Source organism: Aquila chrysaetos, chromosome 6 (assembly GCF_900496995.4).
Source record: "Aquila chrysaetos chrysaetos chromosome 6, bAquChr1.4, whole genome shotgun sequence".
NCBI lineage: Eukaryota > Metazoa > Chordata > Aves > Accipitriformes > Accipitridae > Aquila > Aquila chrysaetos.
In genome coordinates, this window is record NC_044009.1 from 4760557 (window position 1) to 4784382 (window position 23826).

The 23826-nt window shown below is 40.0% G+C and overlaps 2 protein-coding genes across 2 annotated transcripts in view; one reads left to right on the forward strand and one right to left on the reverse strand.

Annotated features, from left to right (window-relative positions):
- RERE (arginine-glutamic acid dipeptide repeats) overlaps nucleotides 1-19982 on the reverse strand; it is a 257327-nt gene extending 237345 nt beyond the window's left edge. The window contains exon 1 of the mRNA XM_030017393.1: nucleotides 19865-19982. The gene's annotated coding sequence lies outside the window, so the exon portion shown is untranslated. The remainder of the gene's footprint in view (nucleotides 1-19864) is intronic.
- The window catches only part of LOC115343017 (heterogeneous nuclear ribonucleoprotein U-like protein 2), a 51847-nt gene extending 30816 nt beyond the window's left edge, over nucleotides 1-21031 (forward strand). Inside the window, exons 2-3 of the mRNA XM_030018428.1 lie at nucleotides 19980-20350; nucleotides 20723-21031. Of these exons, the coding sequence (XP_029874288.1) occupies nucleotides 19980-20350; nucleotides 20723-21025 (674 nt within the window). The 3' untranslated portion in view covers nucleotides 21026-21031. The remainder of the gene's footprint in view (nucleotides 1-19979; nucleotides 20351-20722) is intronic.
- Nucleotides 21032-23826: the final 2795 nt, after the last annotated feature.

The following is a 23826-nucleotide window of genomic DNA, read 5'->3' on the forward strand; positions in this document are numbered from 1 at the left end:
GGCTCTTATTAGAGGGAAAGGGAGGTTGTTTTTAAACAAGATCACAACGAAATCTTTCTTTTTACCTCCACAGATACCTGTGAGGTGCCCAACACTTGTTTTTTCTAAAATCCTCTAAAAACAAACAAGTATGCTCAACAGGAAAAACATAGATGAGATCGCGTTTCTACAAACAAGCTCACCATTATCCAAACATTATGCTCTCTCCTTCATACCTCTCAAACATAACTAGTTGGCCCAGTTATCAAGACATATGAAGACAAGTTAAAGAATCAGGTACACCTGCTACTGCAGAAAACCAAGCTACTGAGACAAGACTAAAAACTGCACTCAGCACTAGTACTTCTCTCTCTACCCAGAATTAAAAAAAAAAAATTTGATTACTCTCTAAGAACAAGAGGATTTGTGGTTTTGGGTTCCACATCTCCCCAAATACTTCAAACACCACTACTGGTTTAAGTTTTATTGCTCTATCATTTCTTGATGGACTCAAGTTCACCACAGATGCTGAATTTCCAAATTAAGTGCTATCTTTCCCCCTTTGATTTTTGCCAATATTTAAAGTACTTTGCATTCTTCCTTATCAAGAAGAGATATTATTTTGTTTCATTTGATTTTTTTTTTTAAATGTGAAACATTACATTGGACACTCAGTTTCCACTCTTGATATTTTACCACCCAAAAGTATTTACTCATCATTCTACGTTACAAACTAACAAAAAAATAGGAAAGGGAAATGGCAGAAAGACAGGTGGGGAAGTCTGCATCAAATTAAAACCAAAAGAAAGCTATGTGATAGGTACTTATTGTACAAACTGCTTGCAGAAGAGCAAACAAACTAAGCAGAAAGATCAACAGCCACAATTCAGAAGAGATTTCCCTGCTGAGTGGGCTTGACATTGAAGAGCAAAAACTATTACTAGTTTCTACAAAAAAAATCAAGGAAGTTTTCAGAACTACAGGTTTATAGGGAAACCACAGGGTATCACTACAGATGTTTAAATCTGCATCCCACCTCAATGGTACAGTCTAGCCAGGTAGATAAACCACGACACAACCAAAAAGAATGTTTTCGCTATTGATCTTAATTTGGCCTCTAAAAGACTAACTATCTAATGAAGCTTAAAGGCAACTTGAGCAAACCCTAACTTTAGTTACGTTTCAGGTTCTCTCCAGTATCTGCTTTCCCCATTGCAAGATATGAGGTGAGCAGAACGCATGGAGAAGTACAAAGGAGAAAAATTTTCACAAGAAAACCAACTTCCCATAGCACTCAATTCAACACTGTCATCAAGTTACAATAAGCTAAAACACATACAGAATGAGTGATCTTCTGTGCATCTTAGAAACCTTGAACCTTTGACTATCCGCTCAGAGATAAAGCTGCAAAAACACATACACATACATACAAGAGCGCCAAACAATACAACAGAAGAGAAAGCACTGCACTTTCAGTCACATCATCTTAGCATGTCTTTGTTGACGTGACAACTTGACTGGGGTTGACAACCTGAGTAGTCAGTTTGCTACAGTATTTTCTAAAAAAAAAAAAAAAAAAAAAAAAAAACCAAACAAAAAAAACCCCAAAAACAAACAAAAAAACAAAAAAAAAAAAAAAAACAAAACAAAAAAAAAAAAACAAAAAAAAAACCCAAAAAACCCCCACAAAACACCAAACCACACACACATGCAAACCAACCAACCACCCACAACCCACAAAAAGCAAGGCAATAAAACTTAGAAATTTAAGAAAAGAAAAAAAAAATCAGTTTGCTAATACCACAATAAGGACTAAGTAAAGACATCAGAATTTAGCAGACTAACTATTTTATAGAGCTTACAGTTGGACCTAGAAACATTTTCAGTGATCTTCCAACTCCACTTTAGTTATAATGCTGCACAGTGCCACCTTTAGCTCACTAAAAAGAGATTGTTAAGTATTGTGAAATTTCAGCTTCTTTGATAGTACAGAAAGAGCATTTAGTGAATCCATTTCATAAATACAAGTTAGCTTATAGATGTGAGATATTTGGGGATGGGCTAAGCTAATTCAAAGAGCTACATGAAGCTGCTTAGCCTCAGAAGCCAACAACAACAAAATAAGAATTCTTCATAACCTTGCTACTACCGTGAGACAGACTACCTGTATACCCTACCATCAGAGCCAAATGATTTTCTGTAGTAGGCAGCTCACTGTCCTACCGAATTCCAGTGTTTCCAGTCCTAGCAGAACATTCTGAAAGCCTTATAAATCTCCTCTTAACCTCTCTACTTTCCTAATCCTCAGAAGTGTAAGAACTTTTTTCCAGTATCCTGAACAGTTTCAGTGGTACATAACTCACACTTGAGAGCTAACATATGGTTCAAACAAGCATCAGATTGTTGCATGGTTTTCATACCAGCCCTCATAATCCCTGGGTTCCTAACATCTGTCTTTCATTTGTGATATAATTACACATTTATTTTCCATTTTGCTAGTTTAATTTCATATACTGTTTACTTGATCTTGTGTATGATTTTGCTACAGCCAAGGGACATCATGCTCCTTCTTACCGATATGAACATGTTTCATTTGAGCTTACTAAATTCTGAATTTTTCTTGTTCACAGACAGATTCACCTATGTAGACAAGAAAATTGCCTATACAGTTTTTTCCCCCTAAACTACAAACATAAGCTCTTAATTCATCATAAAAATCTAGTGGAAAAAATTACAGAAGCTTGACCAGTTCTTCTATAAAAACTTAAAAACAACTGCAAAAGCTTTAAGAGTGTACTGGAAGGTGAGGGGAGAGAAAGAGGTATCAATATTTAATCTACGGCTAAAAATGTAGCATCAAAGCTGCATCAGGGTGGCATAATATTGCAGCTGGTTCCATTTTCATGTTCTTACATTAAGAAACCAGATTTTCCTTTTGCATTATGTATTAAATAGTACATATTTTAGAATCTCTGAAAATAATCTCTAAGCCTTGCTAAGCCTTTCTAATTGAAAAAATTGCATTGAGCATTTTACCAGCTAGACATGCATGCAATACTAAATTCAAAGACAGAGCCTAATGTTAATTTCTTGATAGTCCCTTCTGATATATACCCCTTCTCAAACTCACTACATCTGGAAAACAGTGATCAATGTAGCTAATATGCCTAACTTAAAGCATGCTTGCATTCTTCATGTTTGAGCAAAGAAAGTTCAGACCTATCCACACAAATTCCTTTACTGAGAAAATTGCCACCACGTGGTGACTAGCTATCATGTATATATTGCCTATCTGTAAGAACATTAGAAAAAGCATATGTTATGTTTCAAAAAACAGTGATGCATTCATCAGAAGTTCTGTAATGAAAATCTGGCTTTGCAGGTTGCTACAGACAGGAATTTGTGTTTTCCCAGTTCAAAGCAGAACGCTAGGAACGGTCACCGCTTTACAAGCTTTCAAATTAAACTCACACATATCTCACTGAATGCATGACCTCTAAATACAGTCACGTAACACAAAGTCTTTCTGTAAATTCAGTAAGCTAGGCACATGTTTACACTGACAACATAACGCAACCATCATTATGGGGCAGAAGGAAAGCTGGATGAAGATAAATTGGACATATTGCTAACAGAATACACTTCTGGCAACCAAAGAGCAATTAAGATTAGAACTCTTAATCATCTCAAACATCTCCAAATTTGAGATAACTGCATTAGCATGTGGAAGAGTTAGTGGTAATGTCAAGTTTCGCAGTCATCATCAGTTTGAAACAGCAGGCTTAGCATTAGTATTGCACAATGTTGGCGCAAGTCTGCTATGAGGCACTAACTCAAATCTATTCACGTACAGATAGATCTCCTCTTCCTCCAGCTACAAGGGAAGTTCTTGTTAAAAATGGGAGGGGAAAATAGTTTTTAGAAGACATACAGAGCAGAATAGTGCAATACATTTCTGTAGCATCACAGAATGCGCTGGAAACTGGTTTTGCTATATCCATTAACATGTTACTCTACACACAAAAATTCATCCCACAGATGACCTTTCAAAATAATAGGTCACATTTCCGCAGTATATCTGTGCATAACCAGACAAAGCAGAAATTCGCTATACAGTCTCATGTATTTGTTCTTCCTTGTTGTAGCCAAAATACATGCAACTGCAGCTAAAAGTTCTACAACCTGCCTGGTATCCATTATTAAAAGCTAAACAGATGTTTATTCAAACTGTAACATCATTGTTTGTAAAGCATATAGGAACTGTTTATATCAGCACAGAATGGATGCCATTTACTTATACTGCTCTAGGATGAATCAGAAAGCATAACAATGAAAGCCATTCAAGCACAGCAAAACTTGCTAATGGATTTTGATAACAGCAGAGACACCCACTGTATTCTTCATTACTGCTGCAACGTATTTCACAGTTAATTCTAGACAGATCTAGATGCATACAATCATACTAAGCACTGTATTTCAATACATTATTTATCTAAGCACAGGATTCCTTCAACACCTTTCCTATATTGACTAGCTGACCAATACAGCAAGGATTTACAAGTCCACTATAACAGAAGCTATCTTCTCCAGAATCTCCTCATCAGTTCTCTATGCTCATTTGTGCCCTCCACGCTTTAAGTGATTTTTCATTCTTTAATAAAACACTTTTCTGGTCACACCATTAAGAGTGTCACCACAAAGTAACAGCACAGAGACACTGAAAAAACTATTCTTCCACTCAGTATTTCTAAACAGCTAAACATCACATTAAAAAAAATAATAATAAAAAAGACAATCACTCCAAAATACAGCTTGGTTTTGTCAGCTAGTGTAGACTTCAAAAATCAGATGCTTGCATTTTACTTGTCTGCCATTACGGCAAATTAAAGCTATGAGCAAATGCTGCGTAGGCAACAAATAATTCTACTAACATGCCAACAATCACTTTAATCTCTTCCACTTAACAACTCATGAACCTTTTATGAACGTAATCTTCTGGAAGGTAACTGGTAATACAAGATAATCCCAGTACAAGTTTAATTAAAAATACAAACTACATATAGCTCCATGCTTACCAACTCTTTCATGCTGAAAAAGCAAGAGTGGCTATTATTAATAGCTCTGTTAATCTGGCAAACTGAAGTGCAGAGAAACAAGCTAAAGCAGCATTCAACAGACCATTTCACACTGAAAAAACAGTTTTCACAAATTATAACTTGCCTTAGCATAAGCATTAAAAAAAGCTATTTTAAATAGCTGAACTGAAACATGCTTGCAGAGTTACAGATCCTACTCTTTTAAAGAAAATCCAGTACAAGATTATTCCTTCTTACAGGCTACAATGGAATTAATCTAAAAATCAAAAAAGCCATTTTCCTTCAAGAAACATAGAATTTGAGTCACTTGGCTGTCAGATGGAAGTCAACATAGATTTCATTTGAGTTTTGAATGCCAAGAACTTTATTTGACTGGGCATAAAATACATTTGCTATTTTTAAACATACCTCATGTAATCATTTAACCAGAGACCTGTAATTCAAACTGGGGCGCTCTTTTCACATTAAAAAGCTGATCAGAAGACAGGTCTTTACAGTTCTGTTGAAGTGTTGGCTTGTTTCCATAAATACATTTTGCACTCCCAAGCTCCCCTAGTAATCATCTCCACAGCTCTCTCCCCTTCTTCTAAACCCAGTTAGAAATATTTCAAACTGCCTGAAAGCCTCCAGAATGCTTTTTCTGCTTACCTTTACCACAGCCACTACCTCATACCTGTGGCAAGCAGTAACTACTCAGGTCAACAGCGACCACACAATGGACACTCAATAGGCTATGTGCGTATCCATCTCTCCGCTACTCTGACCAAGAATAATGAAGTCCGAAGTTTTACTCTACCATTTTACGTGGTGCTAACAATCAAACCCGTCACCAGCACAGAAGTGGCATCTAACTGTATCCCAAATCTGAATTAATTTCTCACCTCAAAGACTTCAGCTGTGTAATTCTGAGCTTTAGAGTTATTCAAAGTCACAGAAGAAATTCTCTTTAACATATAAAAGTAAATATATCTATAACGAACTATCCTGACACACACAGAATGAAGTGATGTGTAGGTGAGCTGTGACATTCTTCTTGTTCAGAAGCACATTCCCCAAACCAGTAAGTTTTTCGTACTAATCTCCTTTTGGATTAGACTATGCCATGATGAAAGGCGCTGTATCGGCTCTTTTCACACTGAGAAAATAGCAAGAAAACTCATGCTGGAGAAAAAAAATTGTGCGCAAGCAAGCAAAATTAAACCTTGTAATCTAATGCAGATTTCTTTAAACATGTTTCAACCACGACACTTCACTGAGAACTAAACGCATAGCAAATATTTTTGCCTTCTACAAGACAGCATCAAATTTTAGACACAGCCAAATGAGTTACCACTACAGAGAAACATGTTTCCTCAAGCTCAGGATCATCAAAAAAGCCAGACTATACAAAGCCTTTGTCTTTTCAGGAATATACTCAACTAATGATAACGGACAAATGTAATTCAGATGGATACCCAGCTCCTAAAGGGATCAGGGAAGGGTGCTATTGTTCATAGGAGGTTCTTTCAAAGGTTTTGAAACCAGCTCCTTTAGATGTTGCACTGTAATAGCATAGATCAGCTCCCTGCTCTTAAATGATTTGATGCATTTCATTACCCAGAGCTACCCCCAAATGTTAGATTGTCTGCACACCCTTCATCTCTAAGCAGTTTCTCACTAATATGAAAACTTCCAATTCAAGCTTCTGCAGCATTCAGTCCCCATAGTAGTAGAGGTTTGTTTTGATAACAGTGGTTTAAAAAAAAAAAAAAAAAAATTGTACTGTGCTATAGAGACAACACTTACAGCCCACCCTGACAGCCAATTTATCTACAGTCCAAATTCATAGCTAATCAAGTCACTAGAGCAAGCATATCATCCACGTACCATGCTCTGCAAGTTCTTTCTGACAAACACTTAACATCTGCAGTCTTTTGAAACACAAGACATTTTTCCACAGCTACAGAAGTCAGACTGTGCTATGGATGACTGGCCCCTGAAGTCCTATTTCTGCAAGTAGGAACTGATGACCTGAGAACTGTTAACATCAAGGAACTAAGCAGGCAACAATCTCAAAGGGATGTTTAAGTGATGCTACCCAAATAGTTTCTTCCCACATAAAAATCTACTACTTTGAAGATTTACAATACTTTTTATCAATAAGGCATTTGTCTGAACTTAAAACACTGAACACAAGGGCGCTGCTGCTACAGTGAAGCAGTACTTTTAAGGTACCTTTTAAGTCTGATGTCTTTCTGTATTGTCCTAGTGTGGAAAATGAACACAGTTGACATTATCTTCATTTTCTCTCAAAAAGAACCCAAAACACTAGCAAGAGGGAAAAAAAAAAAATGAATCACATTCAACAACTCATGTATGCTCATACACATGCCTAAGTACTTTCAGAAAAGGAAACCCTCTTCCCCCCAGACATGCTCTCCAATAATTGTTGGTATGATGTCAACTTTTATTTTAAAGTTTAGAGAATATTTTGGTTTTACTTGTGACACCAGCTCGCTACAGCCACCACCTCTTCTACTAATCACAGACTAGACAGAAAGGCTATACGAGCTCAAAAACACATCTAACCACACAGAGAATAGACCTGGTTGGACTTCAAACAGAAACTTAAGATCACAGAAGAATCAGTCTATTTTTTGCACTGCCAGTATTAACCACTTCTGCCTAATTTTCTTCTCTAGAGCTCTTCCTTCCTCTCACCTGGGGGCAGCAGGGGAAAGCAACCTAGAGAGAATACTATTTTACTCTTCATACACCCACTGAACCACAGACTGACTTTAAAGAACCATATTTAAATGAGGTTCAAATTACATTCCTACTGAACTAGATTCTAAAGAAAATATTTTTATTGAAAGCAAACACGTACATAGGACATAACCTTCCGGCTCTCCTTAGCTTACTAATGGGTGACACCACCTCTTTCCATCTTGGAAGGCTCATTCAACATTTATATCTTCACCTTTGTACACCTGAAAGCAAAATCCCAATTTCATTCACTTTAAGGAGATATGTTCTGAGTATCATTCTCTCTATTTCCAGTATTGACTCAGAACTGTTCTCTGAATGAGCAAATAGTCATTAAATAACAAGAGGGAGACTAAGTATAGGAGCTCTCCATTTGTAATACCTAGAGACATCCTGCTATCACAAAGCATAAAGGCATATATTTTCTTCTAAAGTACAAGTGAGTAAACCAGGGAGTAAGAAGTTACAGTAATTCCTACAAAGTTTATTTTAAAGGCAAACTTGATTCAGGACAGGAATTGTAGCATAAAACAGTTCTGAGAACCATGGAAAAAAACAAGCTAGAAATTTATTCTAAAACTTCAACAAGAAAATTTAATATCACTCAAATTAGGCAGGTAACAGAACAGGCATTTACAAAACAGTAAGAGTAATTTCCATTCAGTATTGAAGAACTAGATATTTTCTACAGCTGCCGTTATCACAAGATCCTTAACTACTTCGATATGGACAAGTAACACCAAATAGATATTGATGATACATCAAGACACAAATAACAAGTGCAAAGATACAACAGAAAGTTGCCATCAGAGTTAGACTTTGAAGTCAAAGAGCAACCATGTCTTAAATTAAAAGATACAGTAAAAAAAAGATGATCTATAGTCACACCGAACAGAGCTCACTGGTGCCTTGATGCAAATACACCACCTAATGTATATCAATCTTCAGACATCAATATAGGAAAAAAAAAAAAAAAAACAACAAAACCACACCAAAACAACATCCATACTTTGAAAGCACACCTTACCTCCCTGTTATGTTCCAACAGGACAAAAAAGGTAACATGGTAAAATACCAAAACAACTTCATTCTTCACTGGGGGAGAAAAGGTGCAAGTAACCACAATAAACTGAAAAGAGAGCTCCCCAAATTATATTTTTGAAATACCGTCATTTCTTAGCCAGTAGAACAACAGGTTCCTGAGAGTTTACCTATTGTTCCTGCCACTGTTGAGCACAAACTGCAATTAAAAAAAATTTTTAAATCCCCACTTATTTCATCATTATTTTATAGCTCACTGGTCCTCTATGCCAAACAATAACATACCATAGAAAGAAAGCTAAAGGTTTGCAACAGCACAGATTTTCATGGTTCTGAGCTATCAAGTCAAGTTCTCTCTATATTGGGAGGTGGCCAAGCTGCCAGGTTTGGGAAGATTTTTTTGTGTTTTTTTTAAAGCATTAACTAGCTATTTCATGATAGTTGCAGAGGAAGCACATAATGCATAACTAAGTTAACATATGTTTTCAGATTAGCAAAGTAAACAGATATTAAAAAATTAGCATTTTCATACTGCTTAACATCTATAAAACTTTCCTGATAACAATGACAAAGTATCATACCTATTTCATACGCAGAAAAACACAATTGCAATGAGATGTTCAGGTCGAGGTCATGCAACAAGTCCTGTGTTTTTTTAAAGTTCCTGGAGCACAATTCAAATATTGAGATACCAATGACACCTAAATTCTTGTTATGAATTAACAACATGCAATCTTTCCAGTCTCTCTTCTTGTCTACTTGTAGCATAACCCTTTATCATCTTCAGGAATTAAATATATGACCTAATTAAAATATCTTTGGGATTTAATACAGGAAACCTGTTTAATTTCAAACAGGATGTCATAAACAAGAGGCCTCATTCATTAATAATCTCTCCCAGCTTTTGTTTCTATTCAAGAATATCTAACATGTGCATTAGGGCCTCAGAGAAGTCCCAGCAAGGAAAAGTGTAAATTTAACTTATCAGGACTCAGAAGACTTCACTAAACATACACAAAAGTAATTACTTTCCACATCTTACTGAACTTGTACTTTGGGACAAAAGCGATGGAAGTAGTTATTTGATGAATAATTAGTGTAGGGAAGAGAACAGGGCTCTCATTAATTGAAGCAAGCCTGCACAGAGAGAAGTGACATACAATGAGAATACAAGTGGAGCCAGTTTCTTTTTTCATATATTACAGACATGGAAAGAGAAGCATGCAGTTAGACAATAAAATTCTACAATAAAAGACTAAGTCTATTCAACATGAAGAGAAGCAGGAAATAAGAATCAAATGACTTTTTCCAACCAGAAGAATGAGCAGATAGGCTGTTTACAGAACTGTGTTTAACAAAACCAGCCCTGGAAGGTAAGCTGTGATAGTGACTGAGACTCACAGAAAGAGACATAACCTCAAATGCTCATATTAATCACCAAAAAAGAATAACGGCAGGTAGAATCCTAAAGTCTACAGTAGGGAAATTGGCATAATTATGAAAAAAATATAAGCAGAGGTACAAAATAAGTATGCTACAAGCCACATACTTTTCTACTGACCTGCTAAAGGACATCTGAGATATAGCAAGATGTCGTTGATAATTCCAGCGCCTCCCTAACAATTAGTACAATAAAAAAAATAATCTTAAGATTACTAGACTATGTGCACCACTATCTTTTCACCTACTGCACTCCCACAATATCTCAAAACTTTGTTGAAGACATTCAAACAGCAACCAGGACTGTTTCAGCAGGTCAGAAGAGAACTTGGATTCCGCCTCTAAGTTTTCTGTCAAGAGCATATGGTAACAGTCAACTTGGCCCTTTTCTAATCCAAGTATTATTCAGACTTTCATCCAGAAGCATGCATTGCAACCTCCCCCCCAACACCAAAAGACTGCCCATAAACAGAAAAGCCCTAAACCCATATTCCCTTTAGTCAGACATTGGGCTGTTTTATTTGCATCTCTGCCCTAGGAGAACTACTTGCATTACCATACTCCATCCATGTTTCTTCACAAACATTCACCTTCATTGAATTATCCACATTTGCCCCTTTTCACTCAACTCCTTTGATTTGAAGCCTAACCTCCAAAACAATACCCTACTCTAGCTTTGGCCAGCCAACACAAGAGCAGCCTTAAACAGTTTTTTCTACTGCCGTCGTCTGAAAGCCTTCCGTAGCTTCTGCCCTGAGTTCAGCCGAATTAAGCAGCAGGGAATATAAAATTTACCATGGAAACTGAGTCACAGAAAACACTGTGAACAAGAAAGCGGGAGATTTCCCTGATTAACCACAGATATAAGGGGCAAATCACGAGTTCTCAAAAAAGAAGATATAATGGATTTTACTTCAACAAAAAACATGCCCATTTCAATTTTGCTCCCAGTAACAGCAAACAAACTTGTGTGTGAGATAATAAAAAACTTAAACTATAAGTCTCACAAATAAAATATGTTGGAAATTAAATGCACAGCCCAAACCAGTCTTAAAATAAGCCAGTTTATTTCCTGATGACTCTTACTAGCTGGGCATTTGACTCACAGAAATCTTTAAGTGTACACACACCTTTAAGTTCATTCTATCATTGGGTAAAGTTCCTCATCCTAAGGGTTCACATTAGAAGGCAAGTAGCATAATTCAGTGGTTTAAGGAGCAGTCAGAGGCAGGTCTATTAAGTTTTGTGAAAATTAATGGCCTTGGAGACATAAATTAGATTTCCTGCATCTCACTCCCAATTTGTAAAAATGAGGATTAAGTGCTTAAGTCTCCTGCACCAGCCTCATTAGAAGACCTCTAATGGAGCCATTGCATTCCTTTTTATAGAAGATGTACCACCCTGGCACAGAGATATCAGGTACCAGAAGGACACACAACTATTGTTAACTTGCACGTGTTTTGTTGGCCTAAAGAACCTGTGGCCTTTCCCATTTTGAAATTTACTAAGAACAAGGAGCAAGGCAAAGCTTTCTTTGCAGAATCTTGTCAAGATACTGGGCCTTAACCAGATAAATTTTAAGCAACTTCACCAATACAACAAGTTCATACTTCTGCTTCCACACTTCAAAATTTCTTTCATACTTCCAATTTCATACTTCAGTTCTAGATCATACTGAAGTACGATCACAGTGAAGCTGATGCACCCGAACAAGAGGTGAAGTACCTGAATTAAAGCTATTGCAGACAGAGGGAATGGGAAAACAAGTTGAAGAATTATGAAGGAACACAGCTAGAATTCCAAGAGACAGGTTAAGTCATTCTTGTGGGCAAGAAAAACTTCCAAAGAACAGATGAGCACCACTATTAAAAAACACACACAGAGTGGAAGACAGAAGTTTAAGAGAAAAGCAGCTCCCTTCAACTCAAAGTTTTCCAAGCTCAGAGCCACTCTTCACTTACCATGCCCTATCACCATGAAGCATTTGCTCTGAAGAACCTTCCCACATGCCAAGTACTCTTTCTTAATTCAAAGCAAATCTGGAGGTTCCAATTGCCTGGGCACCATGACTTTTACTGGGTATAATTTCTATTATTCAATGAAGAAATACAACCGTTAAAGCACTAAAATTCTATGACGTACCACCACTTCTTTCATATTCACAACACTTTTCATGTTAACGTACATGAATGAATGAAGACTCCTAAATCAAGGAAAAGATAAAAGAGCCATTTTAGCATCAACACCATGTGCTCTAGTCCCTTGTGGTTGTTGGTATCAGCAGACTAATGTCATATACACACTCGTTTAAGAAGATTCATAATCCTTAAACACATATATTTAGTAACTTTGATATTTAGCCCAAAGCTTCTGATCCTCTAACATCCTATAGTAGTTAATTACTAACTGAACTTGCCATTTTTCTCTAAACCAGGGAATAAACTGGTTGCCAGAAGAGCAAGCTTTGACAGAAACCATCATATTCTGTTTTAATTCTCTATTCCACCACACCAATACACTCAAGCCTAGATCATCCTGCTTTACATAGCAATGCAACCACATAATTATCATAAGTGCTGAGGTTTAAAACAAAGTACAATCTTATGAGCTCCCCCTAGACCATAGCGATTTCAGTAGCAGTATAGAAAAGACCTCTCTCTGGCATCACAAGTCTCACTCAATGCCTTTAGCTGCAACTGTTAACACTAAAAGTCTACTATTCACTACACATTTTAGTTCTCCCACAGTCTATACAGGCTCTGAACTGTTTCTCACTTAAAGGAAACTTAAAACCTCTCTTCACTAGAGATTCTATTGCCAAAATAACAATATCTTTTGTTAATTTTTTTTTTAAGATATTAGCTAAAACAAGACAATTTGTCAGTTTATGTAATACATGGGTGGCTATGGAATGAGTAGTACTACACAGACTGCTGACTCAAGGTATAAATGCACAGATGAGGTCCCATGAGTCACAGTCACTCTACGTTAAGTGCCCAGAGCCATTTACTGAAGGAGAGAAGTAAACAGGACTGCTTGAAGTTACCTGTCCTTCAGGGAAAGAAAACCGGCATCTCTCACATATGCTGTCACTGAGAGCGAACGCTGGCGGTGTATCTAACATTAAGTTACACAGCAACTTACCCTACGCTAACTCATTAATGTGCCCCTACCTCACGTTAGGCACAAATATATACATATAGGTTACGTGCGTCACGATGCGCACAATCAACAGTCCCCCCCACCCCCAGGTAGATTCCCCCATCCATTCCTCTACATGCATTCAGACTACCATGATTCCATGCACAGAAATGTGACTGTAGGGTCAAGAGTTTAATATACAGCATCTGCCTAATAATTTAATATATACCACTTGCAAGATATCTGAGATCAAATAAGATCTATCATCTTTTAGCCCCCTAAATGAATTAGGATTACTCCAGATAAGGATTCATTTGTGGGAGAACTGGTATAAACACACACTCCAAGAGCCATGTCAAATCAAACAAAAGCTTGGTTTTCTAAAATTTTAACAGTGATTTCTCACTAGTAAGAAATTCTGCTCCTTAATGTTTTTATTCATTTTTAGCATCATGTACAACAACAACGTTCCCCCTACGTGTTTTAACCAACAGTTGTATGAGATGCCTGCTCCCAGACCAGCTGATCACTAAGAATGCTTCCAAACAGCTCAAAAAAAAAAGGAAAGAAGATCTGCAGGAAGATGGGCCAAGTGCCCAAGAACTTGTCTGTTTCCACCCCAAAACAGTTGGCCATATGAAAAAGACAAACATAAAGGAGAAACTGCTCATCACACAGACAGAAATATTTATTAGCACTAGATGACAGAACCTCCTTTCTCTTTCTTTAACCTGGTTTCTCAGAGAAAATAAACTCCCTAATTCACCTCACTTCCCCCTCTCCCCCCCTCCCCAACTCCCTCATTTCATGCCAGTACCTTCTAGCGCGTAATGAATTTCAAACCAGCCTGCCACAACAGTCATCTCGGCAATAACCAACATTCCTGAAAGTTTTGTGCAAACCAGCAGATGGATAGGAAAAAACTCTCTAATTAATTACATCCCCACTAAGGCACAGCCAGACAGAAACCAGGATTTTAAGTTTTGCTTGGCAGCCAGCTAGTCCATAGGCACAATACATGCTACTCGCCCATTCAACTGTTATGAAGGACAGGGGAAAAAGAGGAATTAACTGGTCACAGGGATGGAGGGGGCAAGCTTCAAGACTTACAAGCTCTTGTCTCCTCAGAAGAACTACTAGCACATAAGCTTCATTACTACCGCTCGTCATGAAACTAAGTTTACGCTACAACCTTCATTGCAGGCACTAGAAAAGACCACATAACACCCATCATTATAAAAGAGAACTCCTGTTACATATTTGAAACAGGCCAAAATTGACTCTCGGTATCAGGGATTGATAATACCACGATAACGATTTTTTTTTTTAAATATAGACAAGTAGATTAAATACGTAGATTAACTAAGACCTCAAAATTAACGAGTACTCATTTTCTTCCACTTACCTTGAATCTTAAAACAGTGAACTAGCCTCTCATTCGTGTTCTGTAGGAAGAACAAAACACAACCTACACGTTCAAAGAATGACTCGTTTTTCAATAACTCAATCAGAAAAATTTACTCTTTAATCTATCAAATTTATGCATTACCTAAACTGATCTACATTGTCAGGGTTGCACTTTTAACAGAATTAAGATGCCAAATACAAATGCCATCCTTTATGCCTAGAATTCAGAGAAACACCATCAGCTCCGATACAGTGCATTTCATGCACACACCTCTAAGAATTTCACAAAAAAAGGCCGTCATTATCCCCATTAGGCATAGAGGAAAAACTGATGTTTGTATTCAAGCTGGTTTCACTTTTCTCTAGGTCAACATACTATTCTGGATGCTCAGTGAACTAAACAGACATTTATAGTAAACAAAAAAAAAAAAAAAAAAAAAAACAAAACAAAAACACAAAACCCCCACTATTGAAACAGGAATAGTCAGCTAATATTTCGATCTGTTTGGTTTTTTCAGTCACTTAGAGCAATTCCTTGCCCCAGTGGACTTTTAAATGAAAAGGAGCCAGGGTAGTATTCATATCTTCTTTGCTCCTTTGTTCATACATCAGCCTCTCTGAAAAGAGCAGTTGGGCACAGCTACCAACATTATAAAAGCTTGTGTAAAATGCTGCTGGCAAACCAACATAAAGAGCACAATACTGCGTTGTAGATCCTGCTCCCTAACACCTCCTATCACTCCAAGAAGTGGCTAGATTTTCTTCCTAGCAACTTGCTGGAAACGCCATTTCCAAACTGCATCTAGTCCCACTCGCCTCCTTCGGATACCTTCCATACCACCAATGACAATCTCACATACCTTCCAATTTCCTTATTGCAGTAAACCAACTTAACATCAGTAGAGTACAAGCTTCATTTCAAGCAGCTTTAAAAAAAAGCACGCTAAATAAACAGGTCTCCAATCAATAGGGGTTTTGTTCTGGTTTGGTTCCAACATAGGTCTTTTTTAAAAATACGTTGTATTTTAAGCCTATTGATTTAAATATAAGCTCTGAGCTAAAATCAGATACTATGCATCCCTTTAAGTCAAGCAGGATGATTTGTTTAGACTTCATGCAACCGAAACAACTGCAATATATTTCCATAGCAAAACCAGAGTGAAAAATAGCTGAACGTTAAAAATAGTTAGTCTAACCAGGATATCATCCTGAAAAAAACCAAATAACCTGTACATTAGAAAGTTAGAGAGTTGTTTTGCGGTTTTTTTAATGGTTAACTTCAACCCCAACCACCCCTTTTAAATTTACATAGTTCCTCACTCATCTCAGTATCACATAATAACTGTTTTCCAATTGTCATTATTTTTTAAACTAGAAATTAACTACAATTTGAGTACTGTATTCGTATGCCAACTACACAGAGCATACCATGTTACTGAAGCTTACAGTGTCCTTAAATATGGCACGTAATGAAAACAAAGCTACCCTCAGGCAATCTTAATGTACGAACAGCTCTGCTGAGAGGATAACACAGGTTCTGCTGTGCCATTACACAGCCAGTAACACATACTTGCAAAATTCTATATGCTCATAGCACACTTCTTTCCTCCCACTCCCAAAAGTGAAATAACTTCTTTATGGGCAAAACAACTACCCAGTATGGCTAGAACAGAGAGATGCATTTTGTAGCTACGATAGTAAATTTACAAATAGCGTGTTATTAAAAAAAAGTCAATTACTAAACTGCAACATCAGAATGCCATTTTTCTCACCTAAGCTGTAATCAGCATTAAGAATTATACACACCATATCTCTTCACATTCACGAATGTTGTTGATTATTAGCCTTTTGCTGCAGCAGCACTGAATCTATACCCACAACGCCACAGGATGGGCTTCTGCATGCATACAAAACCCCCACTAAGGTAAAACCAACCCCTGGATGCAAAGAAATCACTATCTGTTAAACCAGCTACATAATTACCATTTAAGGCAGGTCTGTCTCCTAGCTCCACTTACCTTTTCTGCCCAAGAAACACTTCCCATTTTGCATAGGGATATGAAGAGCTTTGTCCAGATGGAGACTTATCCCTCTCTGGGTCACTCGATAGTACAAATTCACATGCCATCGGATTCATAAAGCCACAGAGAGGCAGCATAAGTATTTCACTGTACCTCTCTGTGAACTCAAATCATACCATTCATGGAGACAATAGCCTACAATAATGTTAAAGTTATCACGAGCCACAGCAAAGCTAAACCAGTAGTAGAAAAATAAAAAAAGAAAGCGTCCTCAATCCAGAGGCAATCACCACATTTTATTCAAGTAAGGAAACTGAAGTCATTTACCCCAATTATACACTGAAGTCGGCTAACGAGTCAAAAACAAAAAACTTGGGGCCCTCACGATTAAACTGTGACAGTCACTGCTGCCTATTTTCCAAAGGATCTAGCGCACTGGCATCTTTTCCTCAACACCCACAAGTTATTTTTTCCCCCATTCTGCATACCTCAGTATCACCAGCTAGTTGAAGTTTTCAGCAAGCTAAGTGAGATTTTACAGTACCTCAATAACCCAAAAGTTCAAGCCCTTGTGCAGCAGTTGCTCTTTTACAGCTTCAGCACACACTGTAGTAGTAGTCCTGCAAGAAGCAAGGAGTTGGACGCGATGATCCATATGGGTTCCTTCCAACTCAAGATATGCTACAATTCTACAACTGGGTTTGGTTTTTGGTTTTTTTGTTGTTGTTTTGGTTTTTTGTTTGTTTGTTTTTTACAGATGCTGCCATAAAAATAGAAACATTAAACAATCATCAGGAAAGGAAACTATGTATACACTGAGATCGACCTCTGCACACTTCCTTTTACTTTTGTCATCCCAATGCATTTATCTTAAGTATTCTCCCTTGACAGTAGTTTTCCTTGCACACTGCCTCCACACCAAACATCCCAAAGCTAATACACAAATCTGAAGTCTAGTCATTTTTATTTGAAGCCGGCTGGGCTTTTCATTTTGGGGGGAGAAGGTAGAACATGAAAGAAAGTTGAGAGGGGTTCAAAAGAGTGTTCTTCCGAGCCTCACCTCATGTGCTCCCTCTCTCTTTATATATTCACTTACAGACAGAGAAAGAAGCAGAGCCAGCACTGGGAGGGGAGGAAGAAAGAACATACAGAGTGTTTTGGCGCCCTTTACCTTCTAATTTACTATTTTGCTTTTTTGCAAGGTTACCAAAAGGCCATTCTGGGGAAGGAGGAAAGAGCTAGAAAAATGCTTCCCATTCTCTATCTTTCACTTCTCAAAAGAAAAAGATACCGTGCTTGAGCGAGAGCACAGTCCCAAACACAGCAGAGTGTACGGCAAAGAACAATGAGCTCCCAAGCCTGGGCATTGTGTGCATCTACCTCCTTCTCTTCCCTCCAGACCTCATCCACCAACAAGACAAATCTCTAAAATTGCTATTCATCTGAACCAGGCCACTGAAATCAACCCCAGTTCGTAGTTTATGGTACAAACTCAAGGAGTAAAACCAAGATGAGATGTATTTACCAGAAGTGCTTTTATTATGATAGAAATGCTTCCACCCCTCTTAACCACCATGGATTTCTCAATTCTAAGGGAGCAGTGTACAAAAAAACCGTAATGTTTGCCTGGTAATACTAGAACTACAAAAAAATATTATACATCGCACATTAATCAGAAATTTGACAAGCGCCTTTTACAACCAACAACTACTTCTTTTGACACAGTGTTCGTTTTTATCTGGTTAAAATCCATATTTAAGAACAGGCATACTATTTGCATTATGTCACTTCAGAATTGTTCTGAGAAAGCATTTTTACTAAATTGTGACAGTAAGAACTAATGGCTGAGGCTCCTCATTTCAGTTACATTGGCACACAAGCAAAAAAATATCTTTGATTTCAATAATTGGTCAATGTAACTCAGGAGTAAACAGACACCAGACAGTAGCCTGCTGACTGCATAAAAACATTCTGAGCTTCTAATCTCCAAGAACATTACAGCTTCGAGGAAAAACTCAGCATAAGAAGTCAGTAAATCAAAATAACTGCAACCAGTGTGTAAAAATAAATCTAATGGAAAAGACACTTCAACAATGAATCGTATTGTTTTCTTCCCAGCAATTTCTTGAACAGCCAGTCTCAGCAATGAAGCATCTAATGTTGTATACCTCCGACTACTTTTCTGATTCTGGTCATCTTCTTTCCACACTTCAGAAACAAAAAGGGGGGGGGGGGGGGGGGGGGGAAGAAGAAAAAACCCCACCCCTTCCTATGCTACTGAAAATGTTATGATTAAATTCATTTGCATAAAATCTTCATTTCACAATTCCATACCTACCACACAAGAAAATAAGTGCATCTTTTAAACACCTAAGTCGATTTCCTCTATGCGTCCATTTAAGTTCAATATTTCCCAACCTCGCTTTTATTTAAAAGGTTAACAACTTAAACCTTTCCCCGAGAACCCTTCCTCTACCGAGCATTAGACACAACAACAAAAAAAAAACCAACCAAACAAACAAAAAAAAAACAAAAAAAAAAAACCAAAAAAACCCACCCAAACACACACACACACAAAAAAATCAGACCCAGCACCCCCGCGCACGCACCCTCCCAAAGCAAGATCAGGCAGGAGCAAGAAGAAGTCTGACGACCCACTTTGTGTATATATGTGTGTATATATATATATATATCTCCCCCTCCTCCCCGTTCCCCCCCAGAGCCTCACGCCTGCAGACACAGCCCCCCCCTCCGCGCCTTTCCCGCGTCAAGCCCCGGGCATTCTTCCCGGAGTTCCCTCAGCCACCTCTTCCTTGCCTCCCGCACTTATTAATACCGATAAACAATTAAACAAACACACCTACACCACACACACAAGGAAGAGGAGGGGGGAGAACGGGCCTCACGCCTCACACCTCACACCCACCCCCCCTCCTCCCCGACCCGCGGCCACAACAAAACCCCGGTAAGTTGCCCCGCTCCGCGCCCACCTACCTCCGCGGTACGCTACACCATCAACGGCGGCTGCCTCTCGCTGCCGGGACAAAGCGGCGGCGGCGGGGCCGCTGGGCGGGAGCGGGGGGAGACGGAGAAGGAGGAGGAGGATGAGGAGGAGGCGGCGGGGAGCAGCTCCCCTCTTGCCCGGGCGACGGCGGCGAGCGGCAGGTTCCCCGCGCGGTGCCTCAAGAGCGGCAGCCCAGGGGCATTTTGAACGGGGAGACAAGGAGCGGGGCGGCGACCGGGGCGGGGGAGCGTGGGGAGGGGGGGAAGGAGGAGGAGGAGGAGGAGGAGGAGGAGGAGGAGGAGGAGGAGGGGCGGCGGCGGGCTGAGGGTCCAGGCAGCCGAGCGCTGCCTCCGCCTGCCTTCCCTCACGCACGCACGCACCGAACGGGCACCCAGCAACGCAGCCAGGCCAGAGCCGCATACCAGTATCCGCTCTTACCATTGGAGGACGGAGGACACCCCGTGACCCGGCAGGAGGTGGGAACCAATCGGCAAAGTGGATGGAAGTGATTTAAAAGAATAGGGGGAAGGCGTGAGGGGAGGGGGGGGAGAGTCGGGCCGCCGCCGAAGGGTCGCTGGGCCCGGTGGCACAAAGGCGGCTAAACTGCCCCCCCTTCCCCGGCCTGCAGGGGGTGTTCGCCGGGTTCACCCCGCCGGTACGGCCCGGGGAGGGTGGCCGGGCCTTTCCCTCCCACACCCCGCCCGCCCCCCCCCCCACCACCACCATCATCATCATCAGGGTGTGTGGAGGGAGATCACCCAGACACGTCCACCCTTTAATTGTTCTGCGGGTTGGTTTAACAATTAAACGTCAGAAGCGCGGGGGGGGGGGGGGGGGATTTTTTTTAGGTCGCCTTCATCCCCCTGCTGCCATGGCACGCTGGGCGTGAGGAAAATAATGGGGGCCGTGAGGAAAATAATGGGGAGCGTGAGCCCCCCACGGCCTCGTCCCGAGCCCCGGCACCCCCGTGGCCCACGCAGGCGGGTGGGCATCGGCCACGCGGCCCAGCCCCGGGAGACGCACGAGGCCTGGCGCGAAGGCGGAGGAGCGGCACCGGTGTCGGTGAACGGCACGGTGCCCTTCGGCCGGGGCTCCGCGGCGGTATTTTGTACACGAGTGTTTCTTCCCAGTCGTCTCCTTGCCCTGAATAAGTAAACGGTTATCGGCGTTACAAGTAAACGCGTTGGCAGTGTCTTCAATGGGAGACGAGGGGCAAAATTTTATGGGTCTCATCAGAAGCTTTTGGCTGTACCGTGGCTCCAGTCCATCGGACCTCTTAGGTCCACGCTCCGTGTTAAGTCACATTAAGCCACCGTTCCTGGTCTTGCACAGAAAGTCGAGATTATGCGTAAGCGCGGTGCTAGAGAAAAAGCTGATGCTGCTTCTAACTGATCTGTGCGGTGAGGAAGTTGTCACAACGGTAGAATTCCAAATTACCGAGTAGCAATTAATGAAATACTTGGTCACTTAAGAGATTTTTAAGCTGCTTCGTCTCTGAGCTATCACATAGTTAGAAAAGATAGCACGAAGGTACCAGTGCTGAAAATAGAGCAAACTTGTTGTTTAACATTAACCTCACCTTTCATCTGCAGAACACAGGCCAGCAAAATAAATCACATGGCGGTAAAGAAAGTCACACATTCTTCCTGGGGATCTGAGAAATTTCATGTGGAATTATATCTTGTTTTTGAAAAAGCACTAGGATATGTCAGGACAGATTTTGCCCTCAATTACACTTGTGTAACCTCAACTGTTTGCTGTCTCTGTAAACTCTCTTCATGGCTGGTTCTAGTAGTATCACAGGAGATAAGTTTGAGGCTGTTAACATTATTGCCTTTAGCAGAGGGAAGTGGGAACAGTTTTCACTGAAGAGAAAGGCACACACAAGGAGATTTGAGGTCTGTACATCAGAGGAATTTAGTTCTTTGCCCGGAACATACAGGACAAATTTATCCCTAGCATAACTTCAGGGACATTACCGCCAGAGGTTGAGACACAGAGTTGATTGTGTTCTAATAACTAATTTAGATAAGCGTCTAAAAATGCACATCAGTTAAATGTCTGACACAGCCATTTTGGAGGCTACACTTAAGCTGTCCTTGATAGAGTCTGATTCCATCTCTCCTATTTTCTCTGCTAATTACAATTTCATGTTCCTTGGACTCTGGATGTACGCATTAAAAACTGTACGAATTGCTACAGGGGCGGGCTTGCCTTCAGCTTTCCCCAGTCACTATCGCTGTGATGGGAAAATTCTCCACAGCAGCCTTTCTTTCTCTCTCTTTCTCTCTGTCTTTCCTCTTCTACTAACCTCCTGGTGATCACGTCACCACACAAGGATTAGAAGTATTTACTCACAACGTTTTGATGCCATATTTTGTTGTTAAACAAGAATAAGCATGTCTGGGGGGAATTTCCTCCTATATTGTATAACTAACATCTGTGTACCCCCTGAAATTCACACAAGTTGAACTGCAGAAGTAGGTGATTATTCACAGCCAGTTATGGCAGGCATATCCACATCCTCATACCATGCACAAGTGATCCAATTATAAGTTTGCTTCTTAACCAGAGGATTGTTGCAGGAATAACACATGAATCTGCTGCCCTTTTTTTTTTTTTTTTTTTGGCAAAGATGCAGCCCTGCCTGTGGACAATAATAAGCAAAGCCACAGAGCTTGTCCTGTAATCTTCTACCGGCTAAAGCTACAACAAGGTTTAGTTAACACAAGGAAGATGAAGGAAGACCCAAACACCCAAATGCTGCAGAGAGAAATCATTGCTCCTCTGTCTGGTGACTGCAGATTTTCATGGTTCACATCCCAGTGGAGAGAGATTGATGGTGAAATGACGGGGCATGTTCTCCATGTAAAATATTTTATGTACATATAGATTGTCTATATGAGATACTAGTAGGTCTCTAACAAGGCAGTTTCTGACATCTTTGCAATGTTTCGTGCGTCTGTCCCCCAACGCTCCTGGGAGGTATAAAATTGCTGATGCAGAGAAAGGCTAATTGGCCAAATCCACAAAGAGACTTAAATTCCAGCATGCCACATAAGGTATCTACACACAAAATGTTAATCCTCAAAATCCTGTTCCTTACCCCTGGATATTTCTAAAGATCTGATGCAGCAACATTTCTGCTGTCTGAGTATTCTGGATCTGAAACACTGCTTTTGCTAGCGGCTGGAAATGCCTCTGTCTTGACCGCAAACAGGGTCACACCAGAGTCCCATCAGTATTCACAACCCCACTGGCAGGGCTGCCTGTCCCCGGTGCACGCGTAGGTGTCCATCGTGGAGCTCATTCAGCCAAGAGCACGCTCTGGGGTGCTCCAGGAGCCTTGCTGAAGGCTGCAACGTGCCTTTCAGGTTAGCAGAAACCACACAGCGTTGCTCCTGCCTCATCTGCCGCTTTCGCACCTTCCACGCTCGCACAGACCTCCTGTCCCGCGTTGTTCTGCCAGGTCCCCTTCGGACCGCTCAGCTACAGAGTTCTCTTCTGCTGCTCATGCATCCGGCATCCACTGAGGCAAAAGACATAGCAGAAACTTCAAACATTTATTATTATTACCATGTTAAGGAAAAATCATACTGTGTTTTGTCTGTTATCATTCCATCTTCTTCATTACAGGGGGAGAAAAAAAAACCAACAGTGGCAAAATACCACTTAGTGAATGGACAGAAAGCAGGCACTGATGCAAAAGGAAAATCGCTTTCAGACAAAACAGGTCATCAATGAGTGAAGAGTTAAAATGTTTCATGACAACTTTGCTGCCAAATCCAGATAACACTCGTGTGGGTAGAGAAAAGTATCTGTAGTGCATCCAGCAAACCTTAGAAACACTCTTGAAGGGAATAAATGCATTTGCATAATAATGACACGAAGCATTTCTGGATTTATGAGTGTGATGCAAGAAGAATTCTTACCCTGGGTAAAGGAGGATTCT